This window comes from Anser brachyrhynchus, assembly GCF_964034855.1.
Source record: "Anser brachyrhynchus genome assembly, chromosome: 5".
Taxonomy (NCBI): Eukaryota; Metazoa; Chordata; class Aves; order Anseriformes; family Anatidae; genus Anser; species Anser brachyrhynchus.
Window position 1 is genome coordinate 6,300,020 of NC_137699.1, and position 26,531 is coordinate 6,326,550.

The window sequence follows — 26,531 nt, forward strand, 5'->3', positions numbered from 1 at the left end:
AGAGTGGGACGCTAGATCAAGCCACCAAAAAAGGCTTACTTCCTCTCTTCTATGCTGAAATCTAAACTATCCTAAATTGAAGACATGTAACTTTTCCTCTTGATTTTTTCTCAAAACATCCATCTTTTTAAAAGTCCACTCGTACAACGTGTGTCCCTTCTAGCAGTTTTGATTCATGCCATGCCAACTTGTTTGGTTGCAAGGTAAATCTATTAGAGGAATAGTCCACAAGGAGATGCAACCTTTTTGGTCTTAACTCCTGTTTTAGCAATTGCCAGTGTCTCCATTCAGCTTTTCTGCCTTTGTGATTTTCTTACACATTGGTATAACTCCTCCACTCAAGCAACTTCCGTTCCTCATCTGCAACAATTGCTGCTGGCTTTAGTTGTTGTCATGGGGTGATACTGTGTGATCTTGAGTGATTGTTTTCAAACTCCCGTATGACTAACATGGTTTTCATCTGAATATCTATGAGGTACATATGTAATGTATTCATAAGGGAAAATTTATATTTGGTGTGCTCAGACTTTTTACAGCACTTTATCCTTACAAAACCCTTCTATGCTATAGAAATATTAACATTTTACAAATACAGAATGGAGGAATCTAACAGACAAAGATGCATCGTGTTAAGGTATCCAAATGCTTAAGGATGCCTACTGGGATTTTCAAGAGTGGTCTGACATATAACTGCTATTGAACTAATTGAAAAAATTTTCACTAAATGCCTAATTTGTATTTTTAGTTTTCTGAAAACCTTTAAAATCTGACTCACCCATGTCACCCTTTTAATCCAGCAGACCAGTGCATTCAGTCTAGAACTCATTAGCCCTTAAACTTATGCTCTAAGCAGTTCACGGTGCTTCCCATAATAGGACAAGTTGGGTGAAAACAAAGAAGCTGTGCATGTTCCAAGCACCCAGCCCGGCCCCCTCCCTCCTTCTCTGAGTCCCACACCACATCTCAGATGGTGGGGAGCCAGTATCTACCGTGCCTGTCCAGTCCCCCTACCACTCCCACAATACAGCCAACATACATGAATGGCTCAAACCAAGTGGGCTGCTATAAAGCATCCATGTCTATCATGTAGTTGGGGTAGGCAAGTAGTATTTTATTGGAGAAAAAACACATAAAAGCATGCCTAGATGCTTTAATTGTTGTATAAAAACTCATCATAAATGTTTTCTAGCTGCACTTTTCTCAACTTGAGCAATGTTGTACACATTTTTAGATAGGTCTGTTGTCTGGCCCAAGAGGAGGTTGCTCGGTTTGGCTAATGCATATCACCTTCACACAGCAAAGAAACATGGGTTATAGCAATTACAGATTCTTCTTTTGCCTGTTTCTGCTAGGAGGATGCTGTCTTTCAGCACAGGTTTTCTTCACCTCCCTAAATTTAGGCCACCGGTTGCTGGAGAGTGGCTGAACCTGCTATCAGGTCCTTTTTCATGACATTTCACCATTGTTAAGTCAATGAAATTCACAATGTAAATCAAGCCAGTGTACTATCCTGTGATTGCAAATCTTATTCCTTCTTTTTGGAAGTTAGGTACACTGTCTTCTCACAGCCCATACCATCACATCACTGGTTAAACGAACCTCACGGGCAGCCAGTTTACTGGGACAACATACGTATTTTAATCAAAGAAATACAAGGCAGGGTAAATTAGTAAATTCCTGCCATAACATTGCTACTCTACAGAAGTGGTTTCTGAGTCAGGGCTCATGGGTAATGTGTTGCCTGCTAGACCCTTTGAGACTGCCTGCAGCTGCAGAAAATAAAAATGTTAAAATTGAGGCCAATAGGAAGATGCTGCCTGCAGCATAATTGCTCGCTGTTGTTGCACATCGGCTGGCGAAGGTTAGGGAGCGCTGCTCTGTGTAATTGAGCGGGTTTGCAACAGTACCAGAGTCTGTTTACGTAATAATGTATAATAATGGTTTAAGCAAAACAGGTCGAAATAAATACAAATCAAATTTTTGTCTTTAAGTAGCGGCGATGAATTTTTACTGAGCACAGCGTGTCTGAAAAATGCTCCCCAAAAAAATGCCAGGTATTCTCTGCCTGAGGCTGATGGAAAAAACAGGCACCTTCTTAAAGGAATCCAAAAAGATGTTATCCAAGTTAGCTGAGGCTGAAGTCTTCACATGCATTTCTAGTTATTTAGTATTCAAAGAGAGCACTGATTTAAGTAGACATTTTGGGAATCATCACCTGATATACAAATATGTGATTAATCCCTTGGTAAATGAAAATTACAGAAAATCACAGGTGTCTGTTACAAAAATTACTGCTTATGTGAACAAAGCAACTAAATCTGTCTATATGAACAAAACAATTAAATCTGTCTAATTTTAAAAAATCCTTATCAAACATTGCATGAATTACTTTAATTTGAATATTTCAAGTGAGAGATAAGCCAGAATGGCTGCAAATAAATTTGGATATGAGCAGACTGAGTATAGGAAAACTCCTTATTCATTTATTGTGATAGAAGAGCACCCCCCACCCCCACCCCCCATTTTCTTCTTGTTACTGGTTTCCTCCGGGCCTTTCAGCATACCCAAGCATTTGTCAGTAAGTTGCACTTTGAGTCCTACTTCAGGTTTCCCAAATCACATAAAAGTGTTTAAGATTACAGTGTAATTTGGCTGCCCTGTGCTAAATGAGCTAACGTGTTCCAGGGAATATTACAGAAAATAATACTATGCTGTGATGATCAGCTGATCTAGCACCGAGGCTTTTGAGTACTACAAATGTTTATCAACTTCTCTTTTAACTCTTTAAATTTCTGCTCACAGTGAGCAAACTCCACTTGATGGTGTAAACATAAATATATTAAGCTCCTAAGTGAAACTGTAATTTGCCTTTCCCTTATGGCCAGAGATGTCCAGAACATCGTCAGTCTTTCAGCATTTTTGACTAGCTGAAAGCTTAAGAAGCTTCCTTAAGCGAAAGTTTTTAAATCAGTGCTATGCCAAGATACAAGAAGGCAACCATAATCCAGACGCACACCCTCAGCGTACATCTCGCCAGACCTCCGGCCCCCACACCTGCTACGGAACCGCAAGAAGCAGTCTTTGCAGCCTGCGAGGAGGCAGAACTGGGAAGTTAGGCTGGACTGCGCCGTGCGTGAAGTGCCCCGGAAAACCCCGCTGCCTTCGCAACCGGAGCCAGCGCCGCGGGGAGGGCCCCGGGAGCACGGACAGAGCCCCCGAGCCCGGCGACACCGCAGCAAGCTCCGGGGCGGCTGCACCGGCCGAGGATGCCGTGCCCCGAGGCGCCGCACCGGGCAAGGATGCTGTGGACCGAGGCGGCCGCCGAGGCCGCCCCCGGGGCCGCGGGTCGCCCGACCGGGCGAGAAAGTTGCCCGGAGCCCTGCCCTCGGCCGGCAGCAGCCGTGGCCGGCAGCCCCGGGAGCCCCGGGAGGGCCGCGTCTCCCCGAAGCGCCGGGCTCCGCCCGCCTGCGATGCGAGCGAGCGCCGGGCGCCGCGGCGGCCGCCGGCGGAGCGGGGGAAGGTGCCCCGGGCCCGGGCTGCGGGGGTGCCCCCGTCCCCGCCGGCGGCCCCGCGGGGCCGAGAGGCCTCGGCCCGCCGCCCCGGGCGCCCCCCGCGGGGCAGGCGCCCTCCTCCCGCCGCCCGGGGAGCCGCGGCCGTACCTGAGTCGGTGAGGCGGGGCCGGGCTCTGTCCCGCAGGTAGTAGATGAAATCCCGGCAGTTCTCGTTCTCCACCGCCCCGACGGAGCACAGCTCGGCCAGCAGCTGCAGCGCTTTCTGGCAGATCTCGTCCTCCCTGTCGCCGGGCATCGCCCCCCAGCATCCTCGGGCGCGGAGCGGAGCTCTGCGGTCAGGCGCCGCGCCGCTGCCCGCCGCCGGCCCCGCCGCCGCCGCCGCCCTCCTGCAGCCGCCCGCGCCGCGGGGCCGCCGCCCGCATCCTCCGCCAGCGCCGCCGGCCGCGCACCCGCCCCGCCGGGCCGCCCGCCGCGCCCCCCGCTGCCAGCTTCGCCCCGCCGGGGGCCGTCCCGCAGCCTCTGCCCGCCGGCCGCGCCGCCGCGCTCCTCTGGGGCGGCCGAGGAGGAGGAGGAGAGGAGGAGGAGGAGGACCCACCAGTTGAACGCGGGAGCGGGGAGGGCGGGCGCCCGCCCAGCCGCGCCGCCGCAGCTCTGCCCGGGGCGGGGGGCACCCAGCCGGCTGCGGCCGGGGGTCCCGCCGGCCCCCTCCCCCCCCCGAGCCGGGCCGGGCCGGGGGAGAATTTGCAGGGTGTAGGAAAAGGAGGCCTCGGGTGCGGGTTTCGGCAGGCAGCAAGCCTCGGGCAACTACTGTTCTTCCTCCTCCTCCTCTTCATCACGAGCCAGGCCCTAGCCCCTTCTTTGCTGGTCTACGTTTAGTGTCTATAAACAGTTAAACACCGTGAGTTTTTTGAGCCTCACCGCCTGCTCCTATTCAGAAAGGATTACATTCACTCAACTAACTGTCTTGAAATTATTTCTCAATAAATAATGCGTGCCCTAGCAGTTGGGAGCCTAGCGGAGGGGAAAATGTTGATAGTGTGAGTCCCGTGTAGCTAATGGTGTGCTTCAGCTGTTCGGTGGGGTGGGTTAGGAAGAGTTAAAGCATCACTGACAAATCCCAGGCACCCGAGAACCGGGCCCAGCTTGAGGAGCAGGCAGGAGAGCCTCCTGCTCTCCCAGAGGAGGCAGCAGGCTGAGAAGCCACCATCCGATGCGTGTAGTTATCCTGAGAAGCAGGAGAGGTGTGAGGTGCTGCTTGGCCCCCTGGACTGGTCAGCAGGGAGGCTGTTGGTTTTGTGAGGAGAGAAGCTGAGAAGCTACTACATTTAACTTGATGTTTTATGTCTCTGTTTTAGAGTGGTTTAAGCAAACATCAGAGGCCATGATGAGCTCAGAAAGTTCAGACTGGTAGGGACGTTCAGCCTACTGCTTAAAGATTGGTGATAATGGTTCTAGAACAGTGCATACAGCAACATCTTCTGGTAGAAACTGTTTTTTCTTTCTTTCCTCCTTTCTTTCTTTCTTTCTTTCTTTCTTTCTGAAGAAAAAACTATAGCAGTGAAATAAGTTACAACTTACTCTGTGACTAGGGCAGACATTAACAACAGAAGTTGTTTACTAGTGTAAGGATTGCTAGTGCTTTGGCACCATTGCTTATGTCTCAAAAGGTATGAGCTTTTTCCCGTTCTAATAGAAAAATGATGTCTGTAAAACATGATTGTATAAACCAGGTATAATTCCATCAGCAAACAGGTAACTGTCATGCTGGCTTCTTCTTAGAAGTTAATCATAGATAATGAAATGGCCTGTAGCTGTTATACTCACTGAAATCATACTTCTGAAGCCCAGAGATATTCATAAGTATACGTTTTCACATCCAAGCAAGAAGAAACTTCCTACTAGCCTCAATAAATGCTGCACAAATACCTAACTTAGTGTTGGGAATACCAGTGGGATTGACTTCTCCAAGAGTGCAGGAAGAGAGGGGAAAGAGAGGATTCTGAAGAGGAGCTGTGAATCACAGCTTTCTCTGAAACCAAGGACCTGGCAGTAGGAGTACTGCTGCTCTTGCTGCTTCAGCAAAGAAGGGCTGTAGTTTACAGAACTTGGTAGAACCTTGAGCCACCAGAGATTTCCTCTGGGGGAAAACCACTCTCAAAAGGCTTAGTGAATTATTCACATTCATAAGCTCTTTGGGGTTAGCTACTCTTTCATCTGTAACACCGAATCGAGTACTGGTCAATGCTGGTGGAAGGTAATAAAGAGGAGGAAAGACCGAGGGGCTGTTAAAGACCACTGATGGAGACATCTGCCAAGTGCAGTCCAAGTAGTCAGCGATCATGCCATACCTAGAGAGCAGTGCTGTTCTATAGCTTGTACTGCATCCAGGACAGCCGAACCTATCGACTGAGAGTGATATTAATGTATTTACTGAAGTGTGGTTCTTTTCCTGTGGGACCATAAGCCCAGCACTAGCCTGGAATTCTAGCTTGCCGCAGAGTGAACTCTGGATGGCCTGCTGATGAAGTGGTAACTTCTTTATCTTTCTCCTCTAATTAAAATATATTGCTTCATTTTTGAAATGGTAGCAATTTGAAGGTGCTGATATGTTTGTAATGCAGGTGGTGATGGTAGGAAATTTTTCAGAATCTAATGGAGGAAAGACCATGAAATTGCTTGGATGTCACTGCTAGTAAACAAAGACATCTATTCTCAAAAGCTCAGAACAGGTACTTAGTGCACTGTCCAAGAAAACACCGAGTCTTTTTCTGGAGATAATTACAGCAAATGGAATCTGCTGTGTCTAAAAGCAAATGCAATTCTCATTCCTGTGAATAATTGTGAAAACTAGGTTATATCTGCCATTTTGTTGCCATTGAATGCATTTTTCTATTCTTGCTGTCATCCCTAGTTGTGATGAGCTTACTCTTGTCTCAGCTGTAAATTTTGCCCATTCAGGGCAGGCGGTACACTTGAGAACACCAGTAGATGCTGCCCTAATGAACTGTGGTCCTAGAAGGGCATTGCATGATGCAGTGGGACACTCCTGTTAACCTGATGTTGAAAGTTACAGCTTGTACTGACCACGGGTATATATATATTTTCTGTTTAGTGCAGAGCTGCCCTCACATAGTACAGTGTACTCAGAAGTTAGAAAAAAATCCCCAAGCCCACTAGACGTGGAATCAAAGTAAGTTTAACTGTTTGACCTACAACAATTCTGTCATCCTCAATTGACACATTCTTCTTTCTTACCTTGAAATAAAGCTTTTCCCCAGTGTTCTAGCAGCAACACAAGGGTTGCCTGGCAATGAAATCATCTTCGAAGCACAGGTGTTCGTGAAACAAACGCCTTTGTGGAAGAAAGTAGGCAACTTGCATCAGAATTTTTATTATGCCTACGCCGTAAGCAGAACCCATCAAGTGTTTGGCAAAGTTTTATACCTTTCTGGTCTGGTAGCATGCCGAATTACAGACCAAATGGATTAAATCTGGTTTTTGTTGTTGTTTGGAATCCCTTTTTGCAATTTGATACTGTCCTTGTTTTAAGGGGATTTGCAGTCTTCTTCCTCAGCATCACACGTCTTTGGGTGGAATGTGCTGTGCACCCACCCCACAAACCTCTTTTACATTAGGAGGGAACTTCAGCAGCAGCTTTAGCAGCTCCCTCGCTTGAGGGTAACAGGTGGGGGCATGGGCACAGTGTCAGGGAAGGATGAGCCTGACTCTTCTATGAAGAGTTACCTCTCTTCAATCACAAGTGGAAAGAAAGAATCTGTCAGAGCAAAATCACGGTCATTCCAAATGAAGCCTGGAAGGTGAAGGCACCAGCAGAGTGACTTTGGTCTGTAGTGTTCCTTTTTCTGTGCTTTAACTCCGTGCAAAAGATTGGCTCTGGAATTTTTTTAATCACTTCTCCCTCCAAATTTCCAAAGAAATTAGTTTGTGTTCAGATTTTCTGTAATTTCTGAAATTAAAGACTTCAGAACTGAAACGTGAGGCATTTATTAATTCCTACTACTACTGATTCCTGTGGGAAGCAGAAGCCCGTTTACCCAAAAGGAACACAGGACCCAAAATCTAGACTTGTCACTGGGTTTTCAGCTCACAGAGACCTTTTCAAAGCAAATGACTCACAGTAGGAGACACGATCCAATTGGGGCTAATCTGAGTTCCGAGATAACAGCATCAGATAAATGAAAGTATGGAGTACTCAGCTTACTCCTTAACATTTCCCAAATGTCAAAGCTTTAAACCAAGTCAAAACTATGAGAAACCCTCTAAGCGTTGCTTAAGAAACCAGGTTGCATCACGTTTTCTTCTCTGTAGCTCAGATATGTCCAGACTGACAGGTAATGTTAGGTAAACTTCCTGAAGATAGGAAATATCACTACATGTAGATCAACAGAGAGTACAGCATCAGAGGGAGAAACCAAGGTGACGTACTAGGAGAAGAGAAGGTCTGCGCAACTACATACAACAAGTTTGTCATACTGCTGAAGAGTTCATTCATTTTGATTCCTTGTGCTTCTTGGTACACCAAAGAACCAGAGATCCCAAAGCCCTTGTTTGCCATTATTCTCCATTTTATTATGCTCTCATCCAAGTTGACACAGTGACAAAAAAGAAGGCATCAAATTCTTTTCTTGCCCTCCCTAATGGTCTATTTCCAGGGAGCCCTGCACACCGTACCTCCAAGAAGTCAGCTTTACTACAAATGATGCCATTAAACTGAGACATCTTGCCACATGCTTCCTTGTGTTTTCTAATAACACCAGATGTCTTATTTATCCAAAACCAACAGTTTTGATCCGTTGGACTATAACTACTGCCACCCCAGAGCCTGACGTTAGTTCATAACACGGGTGCGTGTCAGCATAAAAACGTTCCTTCGTGCTCAGAAACAATCTACCTCCAAACACAAATCTCCAACGGCAGAGCGATTGTTCTTCTAATCCCAGCGCCTCTGAGCAGAAAAGCTCTCTCCTGTAACACTGACACTTTTTCCAACCAGAAAGAAGCAGCAGTGGGCTGTTTAATGGAAGAAATAATTAAGCAGATCAACTTTAGATGAACACAAAGTGAACTAGATAAGCTTTTCACATAGCCACCAGACAAATGACGCTGTTTCTGGCTCAGCTCAGGAAAAGAAAAAAGAAAAAAAAAAAAAAAAGGAGATGCTCTTTAGAGAACATGAGGACTAACACGTGCTTGTGAGACAGAGCTCCCCCTTTCAGGGTGGCATCCCACTTGGGGGAGCGTTTAGTTTTTCTGTTAGGATGCAGATGCAAAATGAGCTAATATTATTCTGGTAGGGTTACACAGTGGTTTTCTAAATTTAAAGGGAAGAATTATAAAGGCAGAGAAACTCACATGGATGGCCTCAGATGTATAGGTGTAAGCTCTACAATATTTTAATACACTTCTCACCTACTATGTGAGTAGGTTCATTGAATTCTGCGGGATTACTCTTTTCAGTAAGGATTCAGCCCAGCACAGGAGGGGTTCCAATCCAGTTCCTAATTTGTAAGAGAGTAGACTGGAATATGACACAGTTAACATGCAGTAGCCTGGAGTTCTGGTGATTCAGAAGACACGTTTAAGCAGAAATAATCCGAAAAAGAATTCTTAATTAGAAATTTATGTGGCTATCAGCAAATTGCTTTGAGATCCTTTGTCAACGAGAAGAGCTATATAAATGCAAATTTCTTTCATGGAATTCATTTTATTTATCCATTTTATTTAAAAAAATGAAACAGATTTTTATTGTGTTTTGGTACTAAATATGAAGGGCCAGATACATCTCTGTTGCAAGCTTTTGAAACTAATAGAGTTACAACACAAATGAAACTGTCCCTGGATATCTGTTACACATTATGGAAAACAGAAAGTAATATAATTTTAGCATAAGAAATATATTTTTTAATCAAATTCAAGCTTTGTGCCTTCCTCACACTTTCATATGCTTTTGTTCCTTTGTACTCCTAATCTTTTTTACAAATGTAGTGCTGGTAATCTAAGGAGTTGTGTTTTTTGTTGTTGTTGTTGTTGTTTGTTCATTTAAAAATGGTTCACTCACTCTAGGTTTATTTCTAGGTGATTCTAGATAAAATTCTGGATCTGATACTAGATTCAGTTCTAGATGAGATGGGTTATATGGAGCTTGGGTTTGTCAATGACACAGCTGAGATGCTCTGGGCAGGGATTACAGAAAAGCAAATGCATGGGTAAACAGTTTGCTGATCGGTCAGGCTCAGAGGGTTTTAGTAAATGGGGTTACATCAGACTGGTGGCCGGTCACTAGTGGGGTTCTGCAGCGCTCCACTTTAGGGCCAGTTCTCTTCCATGTTTTTATATATGATCTGGATGCAGGACTCGAATGCGTGCTAAATAAGTTTGTAGCTGATACTGAATTAGGAGGAGCTGTTGACTCCCTTGAGAACAGAGAGATGCCAAGCCTACTAGAGTTCAAGAACCATTTGGACAACTGATAAAGAGTTTGATAGATCTCAGACATAAAGGTTTTATGTACTGGTAGTCCTGTGTGGAGCCAGGAGTTGAACTCGATGATCCTTGTGGGTCCCTTCCAACTTGACATATTCCATGATTCTATGACCCTAATCATGAGCTGTGAGAAGCATAACACTGGCTTGCTCTGTGAGTTATTCTTGAACAGAGAGCAAAATTGCAAAAGTGATGGTTCTTCTGCTGATTTCTATGTTACTTGGTGGACTATTATTTAGAAAACGGAATACGCTGAAGAGTGTTCCTACATTAACCTTGACAACCATTGTACTTCCTGTTTCTGAGGCATTGTGCCTAATATTCTCCCCTCGTGCGCTGAAGCATCTAAGTCCTTAAGGAAGATGAAAAGTTGATTTTGGAAAAGAATCCCCTGAAAATGAGGTGTCTTACTCCTTTAAGGTTTACCCCTGAAGTTTGTTATTTATGTTAACATGCTCACAGGAGCCAGGTGATAACAAGGTATGAGCTGGTCCTATACTTTATGAATCTCCAGTCAACAAAAAACGACAACATCTGTGTCATTTATAGCATTTGTGTATTTGTAAATGCATGAAATGTACATGAGAAATGACATGTAATAAAGGTCACTGAAAATAGCTTGCCCAGAAAAAAAGTTATTATAGAAGTCCAGCTAATATTCAGGACTGTATGTAAAGCCTGAAGAAGGCTCAGCAAACTGAAAGCCACTGAATAGAGTAAATGTTATTATGTCTAAAGCATTTTTTTCTAGTTCAAAAAGCAGAATCATCTGGGACAAAAATGATTTTCAAAATTGGTATCTTACTGTCTAGTAGGACCTTTATATAATAACTCATTGATTGTCTCAGTGGCACAGTTCATGTGAGTAGGTATAAAAGAGCTCAATCATAAAGTGGACTGGAGGAAAGCTCTACTAATGTATTTCCACTCAGGAGCTTACAGCTACTTATTACTATTTCCTAACTGAAAGAAGGAATAAAAACGTTTTGTGGGTTTATGGTTTATAGCTTGCTGAATTTGTAAGAGAATGCTAAGAAAGCAGCTCTTGATGTTGCATTTGAGTCCTTCATCTGGACAGCTGAGCTGGAGAATGACTACTCTTACACAAAGAACAGAAAATATATTTCTGTGTGTGGCCCACAGGCTCTTGGTTCTAATGTTGACCATGCAACCTCATAACTGGAACTTGGATATTCTTGCCCTGACGCACAAGTACCCTTGGCGACTGATGAAAAATTTTATTCCTTTCAGATCTACCTTTAGTTCTTGTTGTGCTCCATAACATGTAACCAGATAATCCGGAGTCCATCCAGAAGCCAGTGGTGGTTAAAAATAGCCAATTAATTGCATCAAGGATATGCTTTCCACTAGGTAGTCTTGAAGTTGGAAGTGTCGAAATGGAAAGGTAAATGAAAAAGATGGAATAAATCAATTAATATGAGTGTGACTTCGCAGGTTCACTTAGGCAGAAAGTTCAACTTCTGTATTACAAAAATCTGAAAAGTCCAAATTGCTTCATTTGGCCCATTCTGTTTTGCATCCATAGCAAAATACCTAGCAAATACATTAATGAGCAGGTTTAGGCTGATTTGGGTTCAGGTAAAGAGTACGACCTAATGTATGATCTCCTTACAAGAAAAGCTGTTCCTAAAGGATGCTCACACAGTGGCTTCTTGCTGCACTCCTGGGTAGCGGGGACCCCATGGGCGGTAGAATCGGAGCCAGGCTGGGGCAGGGGCTGCCAGAGCCCACCCTGCGGCTGAGGCGCCTCAGCAGCACAGCACCGGCCTTGAGTCCCATGGATGACTGCTCCTGAACATGCAGCCTTCTCCCAGTCAGGATCCTGAAAAAAGGGACCATAATACTGCTCTCCTGGTGTGTATAACTTCAGGTTACTAGATTGCCACCATCTCTAGCAGGGGATGGGATTTTGTGAAGCTTACTTTCTTCTGGGTGTTCAGCAAATGCTTTCAAAAGGTGTGTGGCCTGTAAAGTGACTGTGTGTGTGGAACTGTAAGGCCTTAAAAACCTCCTTCCGCTTTTGATGTGACCTTATGCTGTTTTTTATGAAAGGTTTTACCTCATATTTTCCATTTTTCTTCTTTGTGGAAGTTTCTTTGGTATGACTCTTTGTGTAATTGCTTTGGAGCCTGTGCTGTGGTGTCCATCGCTGTCCTAGCCTCAAGGCAGAGTTTGAATGTGTAATCCCTTTTTCCACAAGCATGAATTCAAATCAGAATTTAAGCACATGCATGTACATTGCTTCAAGCACCAGAATACTTCGTGTTTAATTAAATGGGACAATCCATGTCCCTAAGTTAGACACTTAACAAGTATATCTCTGAAACAGGACTGCCTACGGTAATGCTCCTGGACTGCTTGTTTGAGTAACAAAAGACAGAAATAACATTGTTCAATTTCCTTTTCTCTTTTACTTAATTCACTCAAAAAAGAAAAGAGATTAAGGAAACCCACATGATGTTTTGGCAACAGTGTAACTTGCAATACCTAAATGCAGAGGCTGATGGCCTTCTGTTCTGTGCAAATCACAGGAGCTAGTGCTTGGCATAAATTTGTGTAAGACAGAGTTTTGTAGATAGCTTGAACATCTCTTCACAACAGACTAAAAAACAACTTATTTTTCTATTACAGTTGAAATATTGGGTGAATAAATGAGCTGTGTTGCTGTATGAGATACGTTTGATGGAAAGAAAGGTAAGCTGTTTCTTTGGCACAGACATAACAAACTCATGACTGAAGCCCCATGCATAAATGAGTTTCTTGGAGTCCCACTAGCAACACGATAATAGACACCTTGATAAATACTTTATTAATACTGAAAATGTGAGCAAACTAAGCAATGTGTGATATGATTGATATTTCTATTGATAGTTCTCACTAAATTGTCAGAGGTAGCAAATTTCTCTATTTGTATTTAACAAAGTGGTTATTGGTGGTAACTTTGCTCTTGGCAGACATACAATCTGTCTAGTTGCTATCAATAATAAAATAAAATTTCTGTAGCATTAATTATTTAATTATTATTTAATTTTTAAGGTATTCACCAAAATAATTGTTTAAGTTGTTTTTTTTTTGTCCAACAACATGACACTCAAAAAAAAAAAAAAGGAGAAATTCTGATAAAATGTGAGCAGCATGTTTTTTTCCAAGTGGACATTAATCTGTCATTTGAGTTCTCTAACATTTGATCAAAGTATCTGAAACTATACAGTAAAGACCTCAATATTTAACAGGTCAGGATTTCCACTCAGTTATGTCTCACAACATAAGCTATATTTGTTTGAATATAGAAATAGAGTCTTTTGACTTTATTTCCTGCTTCTCACCTTAGGAACTAACATTGCTTAGTAAAAGTTAATTAACGTATTGCAGCCTAACATAGTAAGTGGAACTTCCTAAGTTGACAGTTTCTGATCTTAAAGTTGTATTTATGGTTTCTATCTGAATCCAAACTTTTCTTCTGTTAATTATAGTACAGTTAGAGTTGGATGAGAAATGTCTTCCCAGTTTTTTTTAATTTCGAAGAATTTAAAAATATCTTCTGTTCCAGTGAGGGCAGAAGACAAGCTTTTTCAGAGGTGTTTTTGTTGTTGCTGTTGTTTTTGCTGATTTAAAAACAGAAAGAAAAAAAAAAGAGAGAGAGAAAGAGAGAGTCTCCTCATTTAGCCAAACATTGCTAATTTTACTATATGAAGCTGAGAGGAAGGAAAGAAGATCTTTCCTCTGTCTTTCTGTCTGTCTGTCTTTGTATTCCATCCCACCCCCCTTCTCCCCTCAGCCCTGAGGTTTGTTCTTATTAACCATCCTAAACCAATCAAACAGATTGGCATTGCCCTACAGAAAATGGTTCAGTTAAAATAAACCAGGAAATTTGTGTTGCAGTCTCTCAAAGGGTTTGGCAGAATAAGGAGTGAGTGGGGCTTCTCTATTCCAGTCCCAACTGCTGGATTTTGGTTGACCAGCAAGGTACTTCTTCCTCCCTTGAGACTTTAGATAACTTTCCATTTCTCTCTTTCTCTCTCTCTCTTTTTTTTTTTTTTTTAACCCATGTAGCTCATGAAATCTTTACTTAAAGACATGAGGGGTTGATTATGTGCTTTCTTCAGGAGTCTTAATTCTTCAGGCCTGGGCTCCTTGTTACCATTAGGTCAGCAGCGCTGATACAAGCTTGCTTACTGCAGATTGGCTTCACTCAGTGCATCCAGCTATTTTTCCCTCAAACCATGTGGGGAAGGAGAAATGATCCATAGCCAACTATAGTCTTTGTTTTTTCCCTGCTGTTATGTTTTTGTTCATACACAGGCTTTTCAATTTTATGAAGCCAGCTTTACATGAAAGCTGAAATGTAATTGCATCCTCCTGAGTAAAATGGACAATTTCTGTGCCAATTGTGTTTTTAAAGAAAAGATTACAGCATTCGCTCTGCTGCCTGCTTTCTCTGCCTATGAATCCCTCTGCCTGTGTAAAGGGATTAAATATTCTAAAATGTTACATGGAATTACAGTTCTTTGTAATTCTGTAAATGCACAGAATAGCACCTTCATTATTTTTGTCCTGGGAAGAAGTAAAACATAACAGGTAGGCTTTTTCCAGTACACCTTGTTTTACTTCAGCAAACGCTAATGAGAACTTGATCCAGCATAAATCATACATTACTGTTCCTCTACATTTTCCATGTTAACTTAAACTTTAATTTCCTTGTGGAATTTTTGGCTTTTTGGTATACCTTGTAGATCAAAGGCAACATGATAAATACTGTGCAGTTGGCAGCTTTTTGTTTGTTTGTTTTGAACTGAAGACCTTAAGTATCATAATATTTATGTAATGGAAAATATTTTTTTAATAATGTTGCATGGTTGCACACAAATCAGTTTCAAGTATCTTTTCCTTCCTTTTTTATTGTTTCTAGCATTCTGTGTATCATTTGTAATACCTTTGCATAGACTCAGGAAATGGGTGGCTTTTACAGAGCTGAATTTAGATATAGTACTGTGTTTTTCATTGATCACATCTTACAAGATTTCCAGGCTTACTTATGCATTTTATGCTTTCCTATGGACTGTCATAAAATAGTTTACTTACAGTTGTGCTGTGAGCATGACATTGCCAATACATTGCAATTTCTTTGAACAGTGTACACAGACTTCTCTTTTCCCAGCCAAATGAGGCTGCATACCTGAAAGAATGATTGATAGCAAGCTTAAGCAACATAGTTCTTGTTCCTGAAAATGTGCTTCTCCATCTCAAGTCTGCACAGCCCTTTCCTTAACACTGGAATTTATTCTTTGAAATCCATCTCTAATATCCCACAGAGCTGTTTAAAGGAGCTTAACCAAGGTTACTGAATAGAGGATAGGAGAAAGAGTACTTGAGCTGTTTTAAAAAGGCTGTATTTGCAAAAGTGGGAGAGGTTCCTAAACTCAGGATGACCTGAACTAAAGAGGCCAGGGTACCTGGGGTAAAACAGTTCTCCTCTGGGCACAGCTGAGAGAACTTTAAGTATAATAAACTATAAAACTTATAGGCTTATGTTAAAATCTCCCTCTGATTGTTTCAGGGTGTGAGGGAATTTGCTTGTTGTTGTTGTTTTGTGTCTACTATCAAGGGAACCTTCTAGCCAAACCTTCCTTAGGGAGGTGCTGAAGATGCTGCTAATTCCTGTCATTGTCTAGTTCAGCAGGTGTTCTGTAGCACGGGATGAAGGGGCTGACAGTTCAGTTATTGCCACAGCTACATCCATCCTAGCTGCTGCTTAAAGTTACTGAAGGGAAGAGGCAGTGGTGCCACATCATTAACTTTTTGAGCACTGTGTGCAGAACTGTGATAAACATAATCAAAACATGATTAGGCATGAGGTCTAACACTGAAGGAAGTATGCTCACCTCAACCTAGGAATTCTTGGAGACACAGTAATAACCAGACAAGCCCTAAGAAAGCACTGGAGTCCGCCTCCCTAAACTAAGATTACGTTCTGAAAGGTGCTGAGCATCAACTCTGAATAAAATCAGTAAGAACAGAGTGTGCAGGGCAACAGAAAGCAATATAGAGGAAGTATTGTAGGTCTTAAAGCAAGTATGAAAGAAGGCTGCAGTTATGAAATTAAAAACAGTGAGATGTAAAACTAGACTCCAGTAGACTGGATTGTAAACTAATGCAAACACCGGTATTTAGAGGCTTGAGGCAGGAGAAAGTGGATAGGTAATCTTCAGAACTGTAAATGCCAAGAGAAAAGGCTAAAGCATTGTAATGCTGTAGTATTCCTATACAGTGTCAGATAAGAGTGAAACTTCAGAATGGGAATTGTAATCTGTCTGTCTGCTTCAGTATGTGCAAATCTAATGGATTTTGAAAGACCTCTCAATGTACACTTTTTAAGGAGATTCTTTAACTCCCTTTTTTTCCCCACTAATAATAATAGAAGTTTTCTTGCTGAGATGTAAGGTGCTATAAATTCTGTGATTGTTTTTTCTTATTAGGAAGCACATGAAAAGATCTATCATGCATTTTCAGAGAACAGCTGCATCTTTATAGTGTGTTGTCTTACTGTTAACTTTACTAAATCATGAGGGACATAACTATAACCATTAACCCGATTTTTAGCTGAATTAAATTTTACTTACTCTTCAGTCTCTACCTGAACTTGTATTCATCAATCCTCTCCACGAGTTTGCAGCATCCCGAGGTTTCAGGAAATTCTGTCATCCTCTGCCTGAAGGGAAAAAATGGCTCAAATCCATCTCAGTAGAGGATGGAGTTGTTTTCTCCCTCCTAAGACAGAGCTTGCCCTTCTTCCCATGTTAGAAGTTATTTTAAAGATCTTGCACTAAAAATTTTTCTGCCTTGATTCCTGAATATAACCTTGGCCGTATGACTCGCACTTCCCATTTAAATTATAAATTACAAACCTGTGTTTTCACCAATCTTTGTTTTAGCCTTATTATATGTATTGTATGGAAGAAAGCTATATCTTTTACTCAGGTTTTAACTGGAATTATAGTTATATTTTGGATATTGTTCTCAGGAAGATGTCCAGTGCAGCAATAATTCTGGATTAAACATGTTCTAAAATCCTATACAAATATAACTTTTTTTCCCCCCCTTGTTTATCATTGGTAGCATCAATCATCATCATAGCACTTTAGCCCTCACTGTCCTGATCCCTGTCCACTGTGTGGTCTGAACCCTAATCCAAGTATTAAGCGAAGGCCAGTGATACCAACCTGATTCTTTAGATAGCCATCTGAGTAACATTTATTCAAAATAAAGGACTAACCCAGTAATAATTCTAGGTTTACAACCCCTCCTATACTGATCTATAAACTTAGTACTAATTAGCCCAGCTGCTCCTGTCCTCACCCTAATCTTGAGGCAGTTGCATATTTAGTACTGAATTTAGTTCAGTATGATGTTTTCCAGAACTCAGACACTCATTGGTTATCTAACCTAGCAATATGTAACTGTTACTCTCTACATTATATTTACTTTGATAAATAGAGTTTGTAAGTAGTACAAGTCATAACTAAACTTTTAATTTAAAATCATGCAGAAATAATGTATTTACATGAACAATTCAGTATATACATTTTTACTCTTAGAGGTAGATTTTACAGAAAACCATCAAATGATACTAATATGACTAAAAGAAACCAAAGATGTTTTGTGCAGCTTATCCCTGTGCAACTACATGACATTTTCAGAGCATAAGGAAAAAGACTGAAGCCCTTTCCTTCCTGCCTCCCTCTGCTCCCCCCTTAAGGCTAGATTCTTCCAAGAAGCTTCTCTCTTTAGGAGGGAGTACTTTGTGTGCTGTGCTCTCTTGAAAAATATGTCAAACTGCTATGATCTCTACATGACAGCTGATCTCTTAAAAAACCTGGCCTTCATCCAAATGAACCAGCATATGTGTATAGAGTACAGCCTTCCTTGGTGGACACATGGTGAGCTTATTATAAAAGCTGTGTACATACCATGATTTTTCATATAGATTGAATTCAGTCAAAGCAAATTTTCATTGATGTATTCAGAAATACTTCTCAAGAAGGGATGTTTCTAGGCAGCTGCTCAAGTATGTTTCTTCAACCATTTGAATGTTAGAATTTGTAATATATTTAACACTTTGTAAAATATTTAACACATTAAAGTGTATTTATAAAATACATCCCATCTTGGAAAAACTAAGATTGCTGATTTTACCAATTCACTTGCTGTGAGTTAATTGCAACATCCTAGCTGTAGATAGTAGAACTTAGCTGGAAGGTTAATGTTCTCAGAGTAGATTGGGAGCAGAAACTCCAGACCAGAATTCATCTATAAACACAGTTTGTTAATACAACTTCTCTTCTGAAATCACTTTTAGGATCTTGAAATTTCAATCTGAATGAGACTTCAGTGCACTTAAGTTACTTACTATTAGATCAGTTTTATGAAGAGAATTCAATAAATGCTCTATAGCAAGCGTGCATACAGCAGGCTAACTGCATACACATGGTTATTGTTAACTTTTAACACTTTTATCATGGGACTGATGAGAAGCATAAAAGCTGACTGGCAATAGCTAAGTTTCCTGCACTGCCATAAATGTGCTAAGTGCTAAGGCCCTGCCAGCGTCCTGCTGCTTTAAAAGGCCACCAGACCAGTTTCTGAAGACAATGATTTCTTATTTCTTATGGGATCAAAAGGATTGATAAGCTTGCTTAGCCTTGCTCCAAGCTTTGTGATTTACCTTAATAAAATACCATTTTGCCTTGGGCTTTCTGCTGACTGTGCTGTAAGACTTGTACCCAAAAATGTGTTTGTCAGTATGTGTCACATCACTTTTTATCTAGTTTGGTATAGCTGCCTATTTATGTGACCTTCTGTAGCATCAAATGCTTATCAACACAGGAATTCTGGGGAATGTTCTGTCACAGAGATATCAGTACAAGAATCGAGTATTCCTCATTGCGTTTCTGTAGTGATGCAACACACCTGTGTCAGGTTATATCATGCAGCTGTAAGTGTTAGGAATCATGTAATGAGGTGAGGCTGTGCTGCCAGGGAGAGATAAGAGTGAGCACAGGGTTGTAAACACTCAACATCTGATTTCTGATTTGCTTTATTTTCCTTTTTATCTGTGGAATGAGAGAGCTCCCAGTGCCATGGGGATGCTATATGAATAAGGGATATAAATTCTTCAGAGAGTCTTGAGAATAGAAAAATGCAAAAGTGCTAACTTTGTATCTGGAAAATTATTGCTGTGGATAGAGGCTGTATGTCTGTCCTATACAAAGTGAAAGACTATCCTTAATGCAAGTAGTTGGAAAAGTGAAGTTTGCTAACAAAATAAGAGCATAATGCATGCTTGACTGGTCAAGTTAATGAAGATAAAATAGGATACAGCAGTATGTATATGTCAATGAAAGGGCAAAAACATGCAGAATTCTGTCATGGAAAAAAGTCATATTACAGCTTTCTGTCCATGAAACTTGTCATGAGTAGTGGAAAATATATGATCCAAATAAACAGCTAGTAAAAAAACTTGAGTGGCAGTTCTGCTGCTGACCTCATAGTGAGATTAAGGCCCCACTTGCTATTGGAGGTAGAGGAACTCTAAGTGTTCTCTAGGCCACTTCATTTTCTCTCTTCTGTTATTTCCTCTAGTGTATGTTTTGTCAGCTCCGGGATCAAGGCGAATAGAATAACTAAGTATCTTTTTCAGTAAAGTATCTTTAAGATTATGTAGGTTTTTTGTTCTATTAAAAAAAAAAACCACCACAAACAAACAAAAAAAACCTCTTCCTTATTCTGTCCTCTCTTATTTCCAGTTGTGCTTAGCATCTGGTGTCTTAGCTGTCTTTTTCAAGCAAACTTTAACATTAAGCAAGACAGGTATTGAATGCTTTTGTTGTTTGCCTTACTGGAAAGGTCCTAGACTTGCATTTTTCTAGGTCTTGTTCTTCTCTTTCTTATTGCTGTGTGCATCTCTTCGCTAATCTATTGCATACTGTAAACCCCATTTCTGGCATTACGTGTTAATGCTTTTCTCCTGTGTTGTTTAGCATTGCATCTTGTTTAATGTATCTGTGAGTTTGACCTATAGCTCTTTTGTTGCTGCCCAGCTTCTCTCACTTCTTAACTTTCCTCAGGACCTTGGGCTCCCTCTTTCATGAGCTCATTCTAAACAGCTTCACGCATCTGTAGTCTAAAATGCTTTATTAGTTGGGTCCAAAATAATTGTCTCCTAAAACAAAAGCTTTTTTTCAGCCCAGGTCATGAACTTGTTGCTTAGTCTGTGCCAAGATGCTATTTAGGTTGCAGGAGCTTCCTGTTAACAGTTGTGCATCTCTTACAGCTAACATCCCAGTCCTATGACACTTCAGAAGGATAGGGCTTCAAAGTAAGTTGTGGAAACACCACACAGAGCCTGTTCATCTACTACACCATTACAAAGTAGAACTGGTATCCAAGGCTTTGGTACATTTTGGTGATCTCCTTTATTACCATCAGCTGAGACAGATTAAGATAGGCTGAAATTAGTTCTAGCTTAGCTTAGGCTTGTCACGTGTGTGCTGATTGCTCACAGCAGCACACTGGATCCCTGCAGCTCACCTCTTCCCTTTCTGTATTACTGAAGATTTTTGTGTGAAATGAATATATGGAAAAAAGCAGGAAAATGAGGGTAAGGGGCCTAAGGAAATCAAAATGTGCATGTATGCCTGGGAGGGTGATAGTAAACTGTATCTGAAGAAGCTTGAAGCAGTTTTTCTAAGAAAAAGCTTTTTACCTGTTTTTAACAGTGTGTTGTAAATAGGTGAGCAATGCTTGATTGGGGAGTGGGGGGAGACAGAGAATCTCTTCTACTGTATGCTTTGAAAAAAAACAAACACAAATCTGGTTTTGTAGATTACTGGGGGGCTCCAGTGTGTTTCTTGAGCTTGGCTGAGGAAGAAAGCAGAATCCTCCTGAGATTTTGGAAAATTATGGAATTGCTGGTAGAACATAAGCACTTGCTTCAAAGAACTGCTGATGGAGTGCAAAAAGATATGTTTTAGATGGTGGGGAGCTTTTGCCCCATGTGTGCTAAAGTTAGATTGCTGCCCTGATCATTTGTTAGGTATAATACACGTTTTGTGTTTTCATATTGGGGTAGACTTTGTTTCTGTTTTTCCTTCTCTAAAACAAGGACTGGTGATATCTAATTGCAGTGAATGCTCTGTTAAAAGTGTGTGATCTGACACCAGCAGAGAAGCTGTGTTGGTAAACAAACTATCCGAGTTTTTATGCTTCTGGCTGACCTCTGGTTTGAGGAGCAGTCCACCTCTGTAGCAATGAGCTTTCTTCTGGTCTTTGTGGCTTTACTTACCGTGTTAGGACTTTGATACACGTGTTAGGAGAAGCATATGCAGGTCACTTGTCTCCTTGGTAACCAGAAGATAAAATTACTATAGTTGTATCTGTTGCCTGTAATTTGATATAAATATCTTCTTGTTTGCCAAAGGAGATAACTACCTAGACACTGAGGTATTAACCATTTTGTAATGATTTTCTGTCTCATGCTAAAGCAAGGGGGTCTTACAGTGGAAGAACAATAACAGCTTTCTTAACTGACCAGCTCAGATATGCTCTTTGCCTCAAGCTTCCTGCATTCTAATTAGAAATCAAAGCATTACAAGGTGTTCCCTTTGCCTTGTACTCCTGACAGTTTATAGAGTTTCTGTACCTCTTATCCAGCCTTCTCTTCAGTGCAAGGCTGTTTCTGTGCAAATATTTTAAATAAAAGCCTTGTAGAATATGTTCTTTCTATAAAACTTAGGCTGCTACGTCTAAGAGCTCATTTATAATATAAGTCACGTAGTCATTATTCCCGTGGAAATGCTAATGCTGCAATGCAAGGAGAATGAGCATGGGAAGGTGCTAAGAGTCTGATAACTGCAGGTCAAAAGCACTGTAGCGGCTGTAAAGAAGTGCTGTGTTCTCTCTAAAAGATAGATCCGGTGTGACAGGTGGTTTTTACTAATAGCAGTATGGTAACAAGCAGCAACTAGACAGATGCAGTCTAGGGAGTTTTTTGTCTCTAAGCATCTTTATTTACTAGACTATTTCTTGTATATTGTAGTGTTTAACACAGGGAAAATGACCACCTGCGGTGAGCCTCCTTGAATTTGATCTGTGTCATAGCTGTTGACCTTATGACTTGTTTTTTAGGTGTTGGAGAGAGGGTTGCATAGTAGGAACGTTTTCCACTCTAATATGTATGTGTACATACAGAGTAACAAATCCGTTCTAAGATAACAATTGTTCCTGCAACACAGAAAAATTATTTCATCTTTTGGTTTATTTTTTATTCTTCTCTGTGTGCCACCTATGACCTTTTACATAGGTAACAGTAAAGAGCCAAGCTTCTTAGCTCCTCTGTATACTTTTATGCCATCCTTTGCTTATAGAGGAAAACCACAAAGTTTACTTCAGTACCAGACTTTGATGAGGACCAAAACAAATCAAGTTCCAAGACTGAACAGAGCAGTGTATTGGTATGGTTTTTGACTTGTGAAGATTCCAGGTAACCAAAAAATCTAGCATCAATTTAAGTTGATCAGAGGAATTGCAAGTTAAGTCTAAAAATCCTCTGGCTGAACAAATTAGCACTTAACATGCAAGTATTCTTTTTTTTTTTTTTTTCCTTCCAACACCTTGCTAAACACTTTCTGAAGAAATGGCTAATTTTGTTGCCAGGAGTGTGGTATACCATTTGAGAACAGTGGCTGTATTTATGCTGTCCTGCGTGCCTATAGAACTGACTTTACTTCACACATTGCATTTTATTGTGGGCTGAGGCTGCCCATCTGGCAAATCATTCCTCTAGTGCTATTAACATGATATACTAATTACAAAGTTGTTAATTAAAAGCCATCCTTCTCCTGTGAAAAACGGTCTCCTAGGCTGCTGTACTCTTTTAAATTTCTGAGCTAATAAAAAAAGTAGGAAGAATTACACTGCTGGTAAAAATGTGTGTTTCTTTTCCACTCTTTGTTGCATCTGCTAGTTTTCCCTGTGTTCTTGAAGACCTGGTGTACGGAGCCTCAGTGGACTGCTTCCAGCAGACTTTCTTGCCAACAAGCTGCAGTTTGTCATCCAAGATCTTGCGACTCTAACCACAGAAATATGCTTTCAGAAGTTTAGGTTTCACATGGTTGGGCTCTGCTTTGAGCAGGTTGCTGCAGAGCTAGAAACAGTTTGAAAACCATCGGTAGACCTGAAAGCAAAGTGGAGTGTTTGAGCCAGTTGTGTAGCTAGCCGTGTTAGAGGGCAAGATGCTGTAATGACACAGAAATAGTTTACATACGTTTTGTTTCTGTGACTTACTTCGCAGCTCAGGACCTGATTTTGGTTACTTTCAGGTTCATATGTCCTGAAAAACCATGTCTCCTTGCTTTGGAGCCTAGCTTTGAGTGGTGGGCAGATATTCCTGCAGGGAAACCTAACGCAAACTGAAACAAGAATATGAAGTAAACTACTTAGTGTCGATGTAAGGCTTGCTAAGAGGTTTCTAGGTATTCAAATTAAGTTATCCATGGAGAAATGGACACCGGTTTCCATTAGCATTTAATGTTCCTCACTATTTTTTTTGTGGTTAATCATTAATAACTTTGACAGTGACAGGAATGTGTGTGATGACTAAATCATGCAAAGTGATGGTCTTTTATCACTGACGTGGAAACATTGCTACTGTTTCTTTTTCCTGACTGATGACATAATGAAGCATAGCAAATTGTGTAGCACTAAATGCAGAAAAAGGTAAGTCTGTCTGATACATTTCCTTATTTCTGGTCCTTTAGCGTCATGTTACCAAGAGTTTTTATGGGGGAGTCCGTTATTAAAATGTACCTGTTTACTGTGCTCTTGGTTTTACCGTGTTTTGTCCTGCTTGTATATTTGTCTGGGAATCTCAGAATTTTTATATTAAAACAAGGCTGCTGCAAACATAAACACGGAGGAAGCTATGTGGAAGGCAGCAGCGCTTGTATTGGTGTTTCACTTAATTTATTTCTTCAACAAAAATACACACACACAACCCAACCAAATAAAAACCCCAAACTGCGAGGGTATAAGGGAGTCTGGAGGTACTAAATGTGTTAAAGTAATTTAACAGATTTAAGTTTTAGTATGACAGAATATTCTTGAGAAGATAAAATGATCCTGCATTATGAATGATTGCAGAAGGTATCTACAAACACTATTCAATGTCTATATTGTAATTCCTGTTCATTTGAAATTTTTTCTGACTTTATTGGAATCTTGAAACACTCACTGAAGCAAACAACTTTAATGGGAAAAGCATTTAATCTCTGTTCCAGGGCTAACACAGCTTAATGTTAGTATATGTTGCAAACTCAGTGCTGTATTGTAATGCAGTTGGGTTGCAGTATGTCAGAAATGCAAAAGACGGTTCACCATTTCATAGAATTTTTCTATTAAATATAGTGTTGATATGACTCCTGAGGTACAAAGCAAATCTCAAATACCTCACTATGTAAATCTCAGCTGAAAATATGTGGATTCAGTGAATTAAAGACAAATATTAGTAGTATATAAGATGTACAAAACTGAAATAATGAACAGCATTATCTAATCAGAATTCTTTCATTTCTGGATAACTACTCTTAGCATGCATATCTGATTAGCTTTGATAGGGATCTTTCATCAGCTCAAGTTGTTAATGTAGCAATACAAAGCCCAGTTACATGTGGGTAAACTCTGATGAAAATTGACGGGTTAGACTGTCATTAGACCTTAGCTTGTTCCATAACTCATTAGTAACATCTATGTGCTAATATTTTCTTCTTCCAAAAGCTGATCTGTATTTAATTAATGTGAGAAATTTGGGGGAAATGTTTACAACAATAACAAAAAAAATGTGCTACAGCACTCTTGAAAAAAAGAAAAACTATATATAGAATCACAAAAATGGGACATATATTTGGAAGTAAAAGTTGCTTTCCAAAAGACACCTGAATTCCTACAAGTGAAGATACTGTCATGTCTTTGGCTAGAAACTAACAAAATTTGAGAACCTCAATTTTATTAAAAAAAAAATAAATGAGTAAATGGAAAGGTTAGGAGCAAGTGCCTTAGTTGTCTTGAAAAGCTTGCTTTTGTGTCCTTGTAACTAAAGCAGCGTTAAGGGTCTGTGTATCTTTGTGGTTGATGTCAGTGACAAACCTCTGTGGGTTTTTTCCTGTCTTATAAACTAGCCTTTGAATTTGATTGAGCGACTCTCTGGGCAAATATGTCCATATTACCTCCAGACATGACAAATCTTGATGTTTGTTTTCTTCCCAGAAGAGGAATAGTTAAACACTTACTTAGGATGTGTAGTCTTAGTGGCAATAATGCTGAAACCTGGCAGAGGTGGTTTGTAGCAGGGACTGCTTTGATTACATGTCCTAGCTCTCAGAAAACCGTTGGTATTTGTAAAATGCTATCAAGGTGCTCACCTCTGAAGAGGTGTTACAGAGATGCTGGCAAAGGCAACAAATCCAAAGACAGCTGGTTGCACGGCTGAATAAAAAGGCTGTGGAAGCTTATGAAGACCATGCAGTAATAAGAGTAAGTAGACATGAATAGTGTACAGTGCTCCAAATAAAGCTGAAGCTGCCACAAATTAAGTCTTACGTGCAGAGTTTACAGGGCACATGGTAGTGTCTTTTCAGGTATATCAGAAAAGGAAGTTCAGAAGACTGAAAGCTTTTTTTTTTTCCCTCTTCCCTCTGTATGGTAATTGGAGAATTGGAGAAGGCAGTTATAGGAAGTGGAAACAAGATTTTTTTCTTTTCTTTTAAAAAGCACACAGCATTGACTTGTTGCTGCCCTTTCTGAATCAGTTGTATAGCTCCATGTAATTTAATTCTGCTTCCAAAGAAATCAATTGTGAACCCTTCCCTAGTTACAACTAAAGCATTTTAGTGGTTCAGGATTGATCTAATGAGCTCTCCCTAGAATAACTAATATAAAAGTGGTTTGGTAAAGACTAATTTAATTTTGCTGACTACTACTGTCAGTTGTTTAGTTCTATTGGGAATAATCATCAAAACTCCATGGGTGTTCTAGAGGGAGTTGAGGTTGCAAATCAAAGCCTTTCTGGCTCTAGGTGATCTGATGTTCCTTCACTTCCAGACAAGACCCTAATTTATAGGCGAACACATAAGATTTTTACCTACATTTAGTTTCTGTCTACAACACTGGTATGAGTTTTAATAGCAGAAAGAAAGCAGAATTAATAATGGAGCTGAAAAAATTTACATAATAGAAGTGTATTGAAATGATGGTTTGAATTTCAGCTGAAGATGAATCTTGCAGCTCAGCTATCATTATGTTTCTTGTTCTTAAGGTGGCTGTAATTATTTGAAGTTAGCCTTTTATTCCTCAGATTAAATCTTTGCTTTGTGAAGGATCTTTACAGCTAGATGGATTTTAAAGAATGTGTTTTTCTTTGGTATGCATAGTTATGTTAGTAAC

The 26,531-nt window shown here is 40.7% G+C and overlaps 1 protein-coding gene and 2 long non-coding RNA genes across 10 annotated transcripts in view; 1 reads left to right on the top strand and 2 right to left on the bottom strand.

The window, feature by feature from the left end:
• SYT9 (synaptotagmin 9) overlaps positions 1-3,927 on the bottom strand; it is an 81,806-nt gene extending 77,879 nt beyond the window's left edge. For 3 of the 5 annotated variants that reach the window (XR_013951359.1, XM_080592288.1, XM_080592287.1), the window contains exon 1: positions 3,660-3,926. Coding sequence is in view for 4 of the 5 variants with exons in the window: in XM_080592288.1 (XP_080448414.1) it covers positions 3,660-3,807 (148 nt within the window). In the remaining variant the exon portion in view is untranslated. Of the gene's footprint in view, positions 1-3,659 lie in introns of all 5 variants that reach the window. The other 2 variants (XM_080592286.1, XM_080592285.1) reach the window with 1 other exon arrangement.
• Positions 1-26,531, top strand: part of LOC308195236 — a 303,868-nt gene that overhangs the window by 140,735 nt on the left and 136,602 nt on the right. For 2 of the 4 annotated variants that reach the window (XR_013951363.1, XR_013951365.1), the window contains exon 4: positions 12,669-12,731. The exons of 1 other annotated variant lie outside the window; for it this stretch is intronic. This is a non-coding gene — a long non-coding RNA (uncharacterized lncRNA). Of the gene's footprint in view, positions 1-12,668; positions 12,732-18,119; positions 20,695-26,531 lie in introns of those variants that run through there. One more of the 4 variants, XR_013951366.1, reaches the window with a different exon arrangement.
• On the bottom strand, positions 11,427-17,780 carry LOC308195239. Its single transcript, XR_013951369.1, has 3 exons — positions 16,658-17,780; positions 15,120-15,213; positions 11,427-11,859 (listed from the first exon to the last, which is right to left on the bottom strand). It is a non-coding gene; the product is annotated as an uncharacterized lncRNA (long non-coding RNA).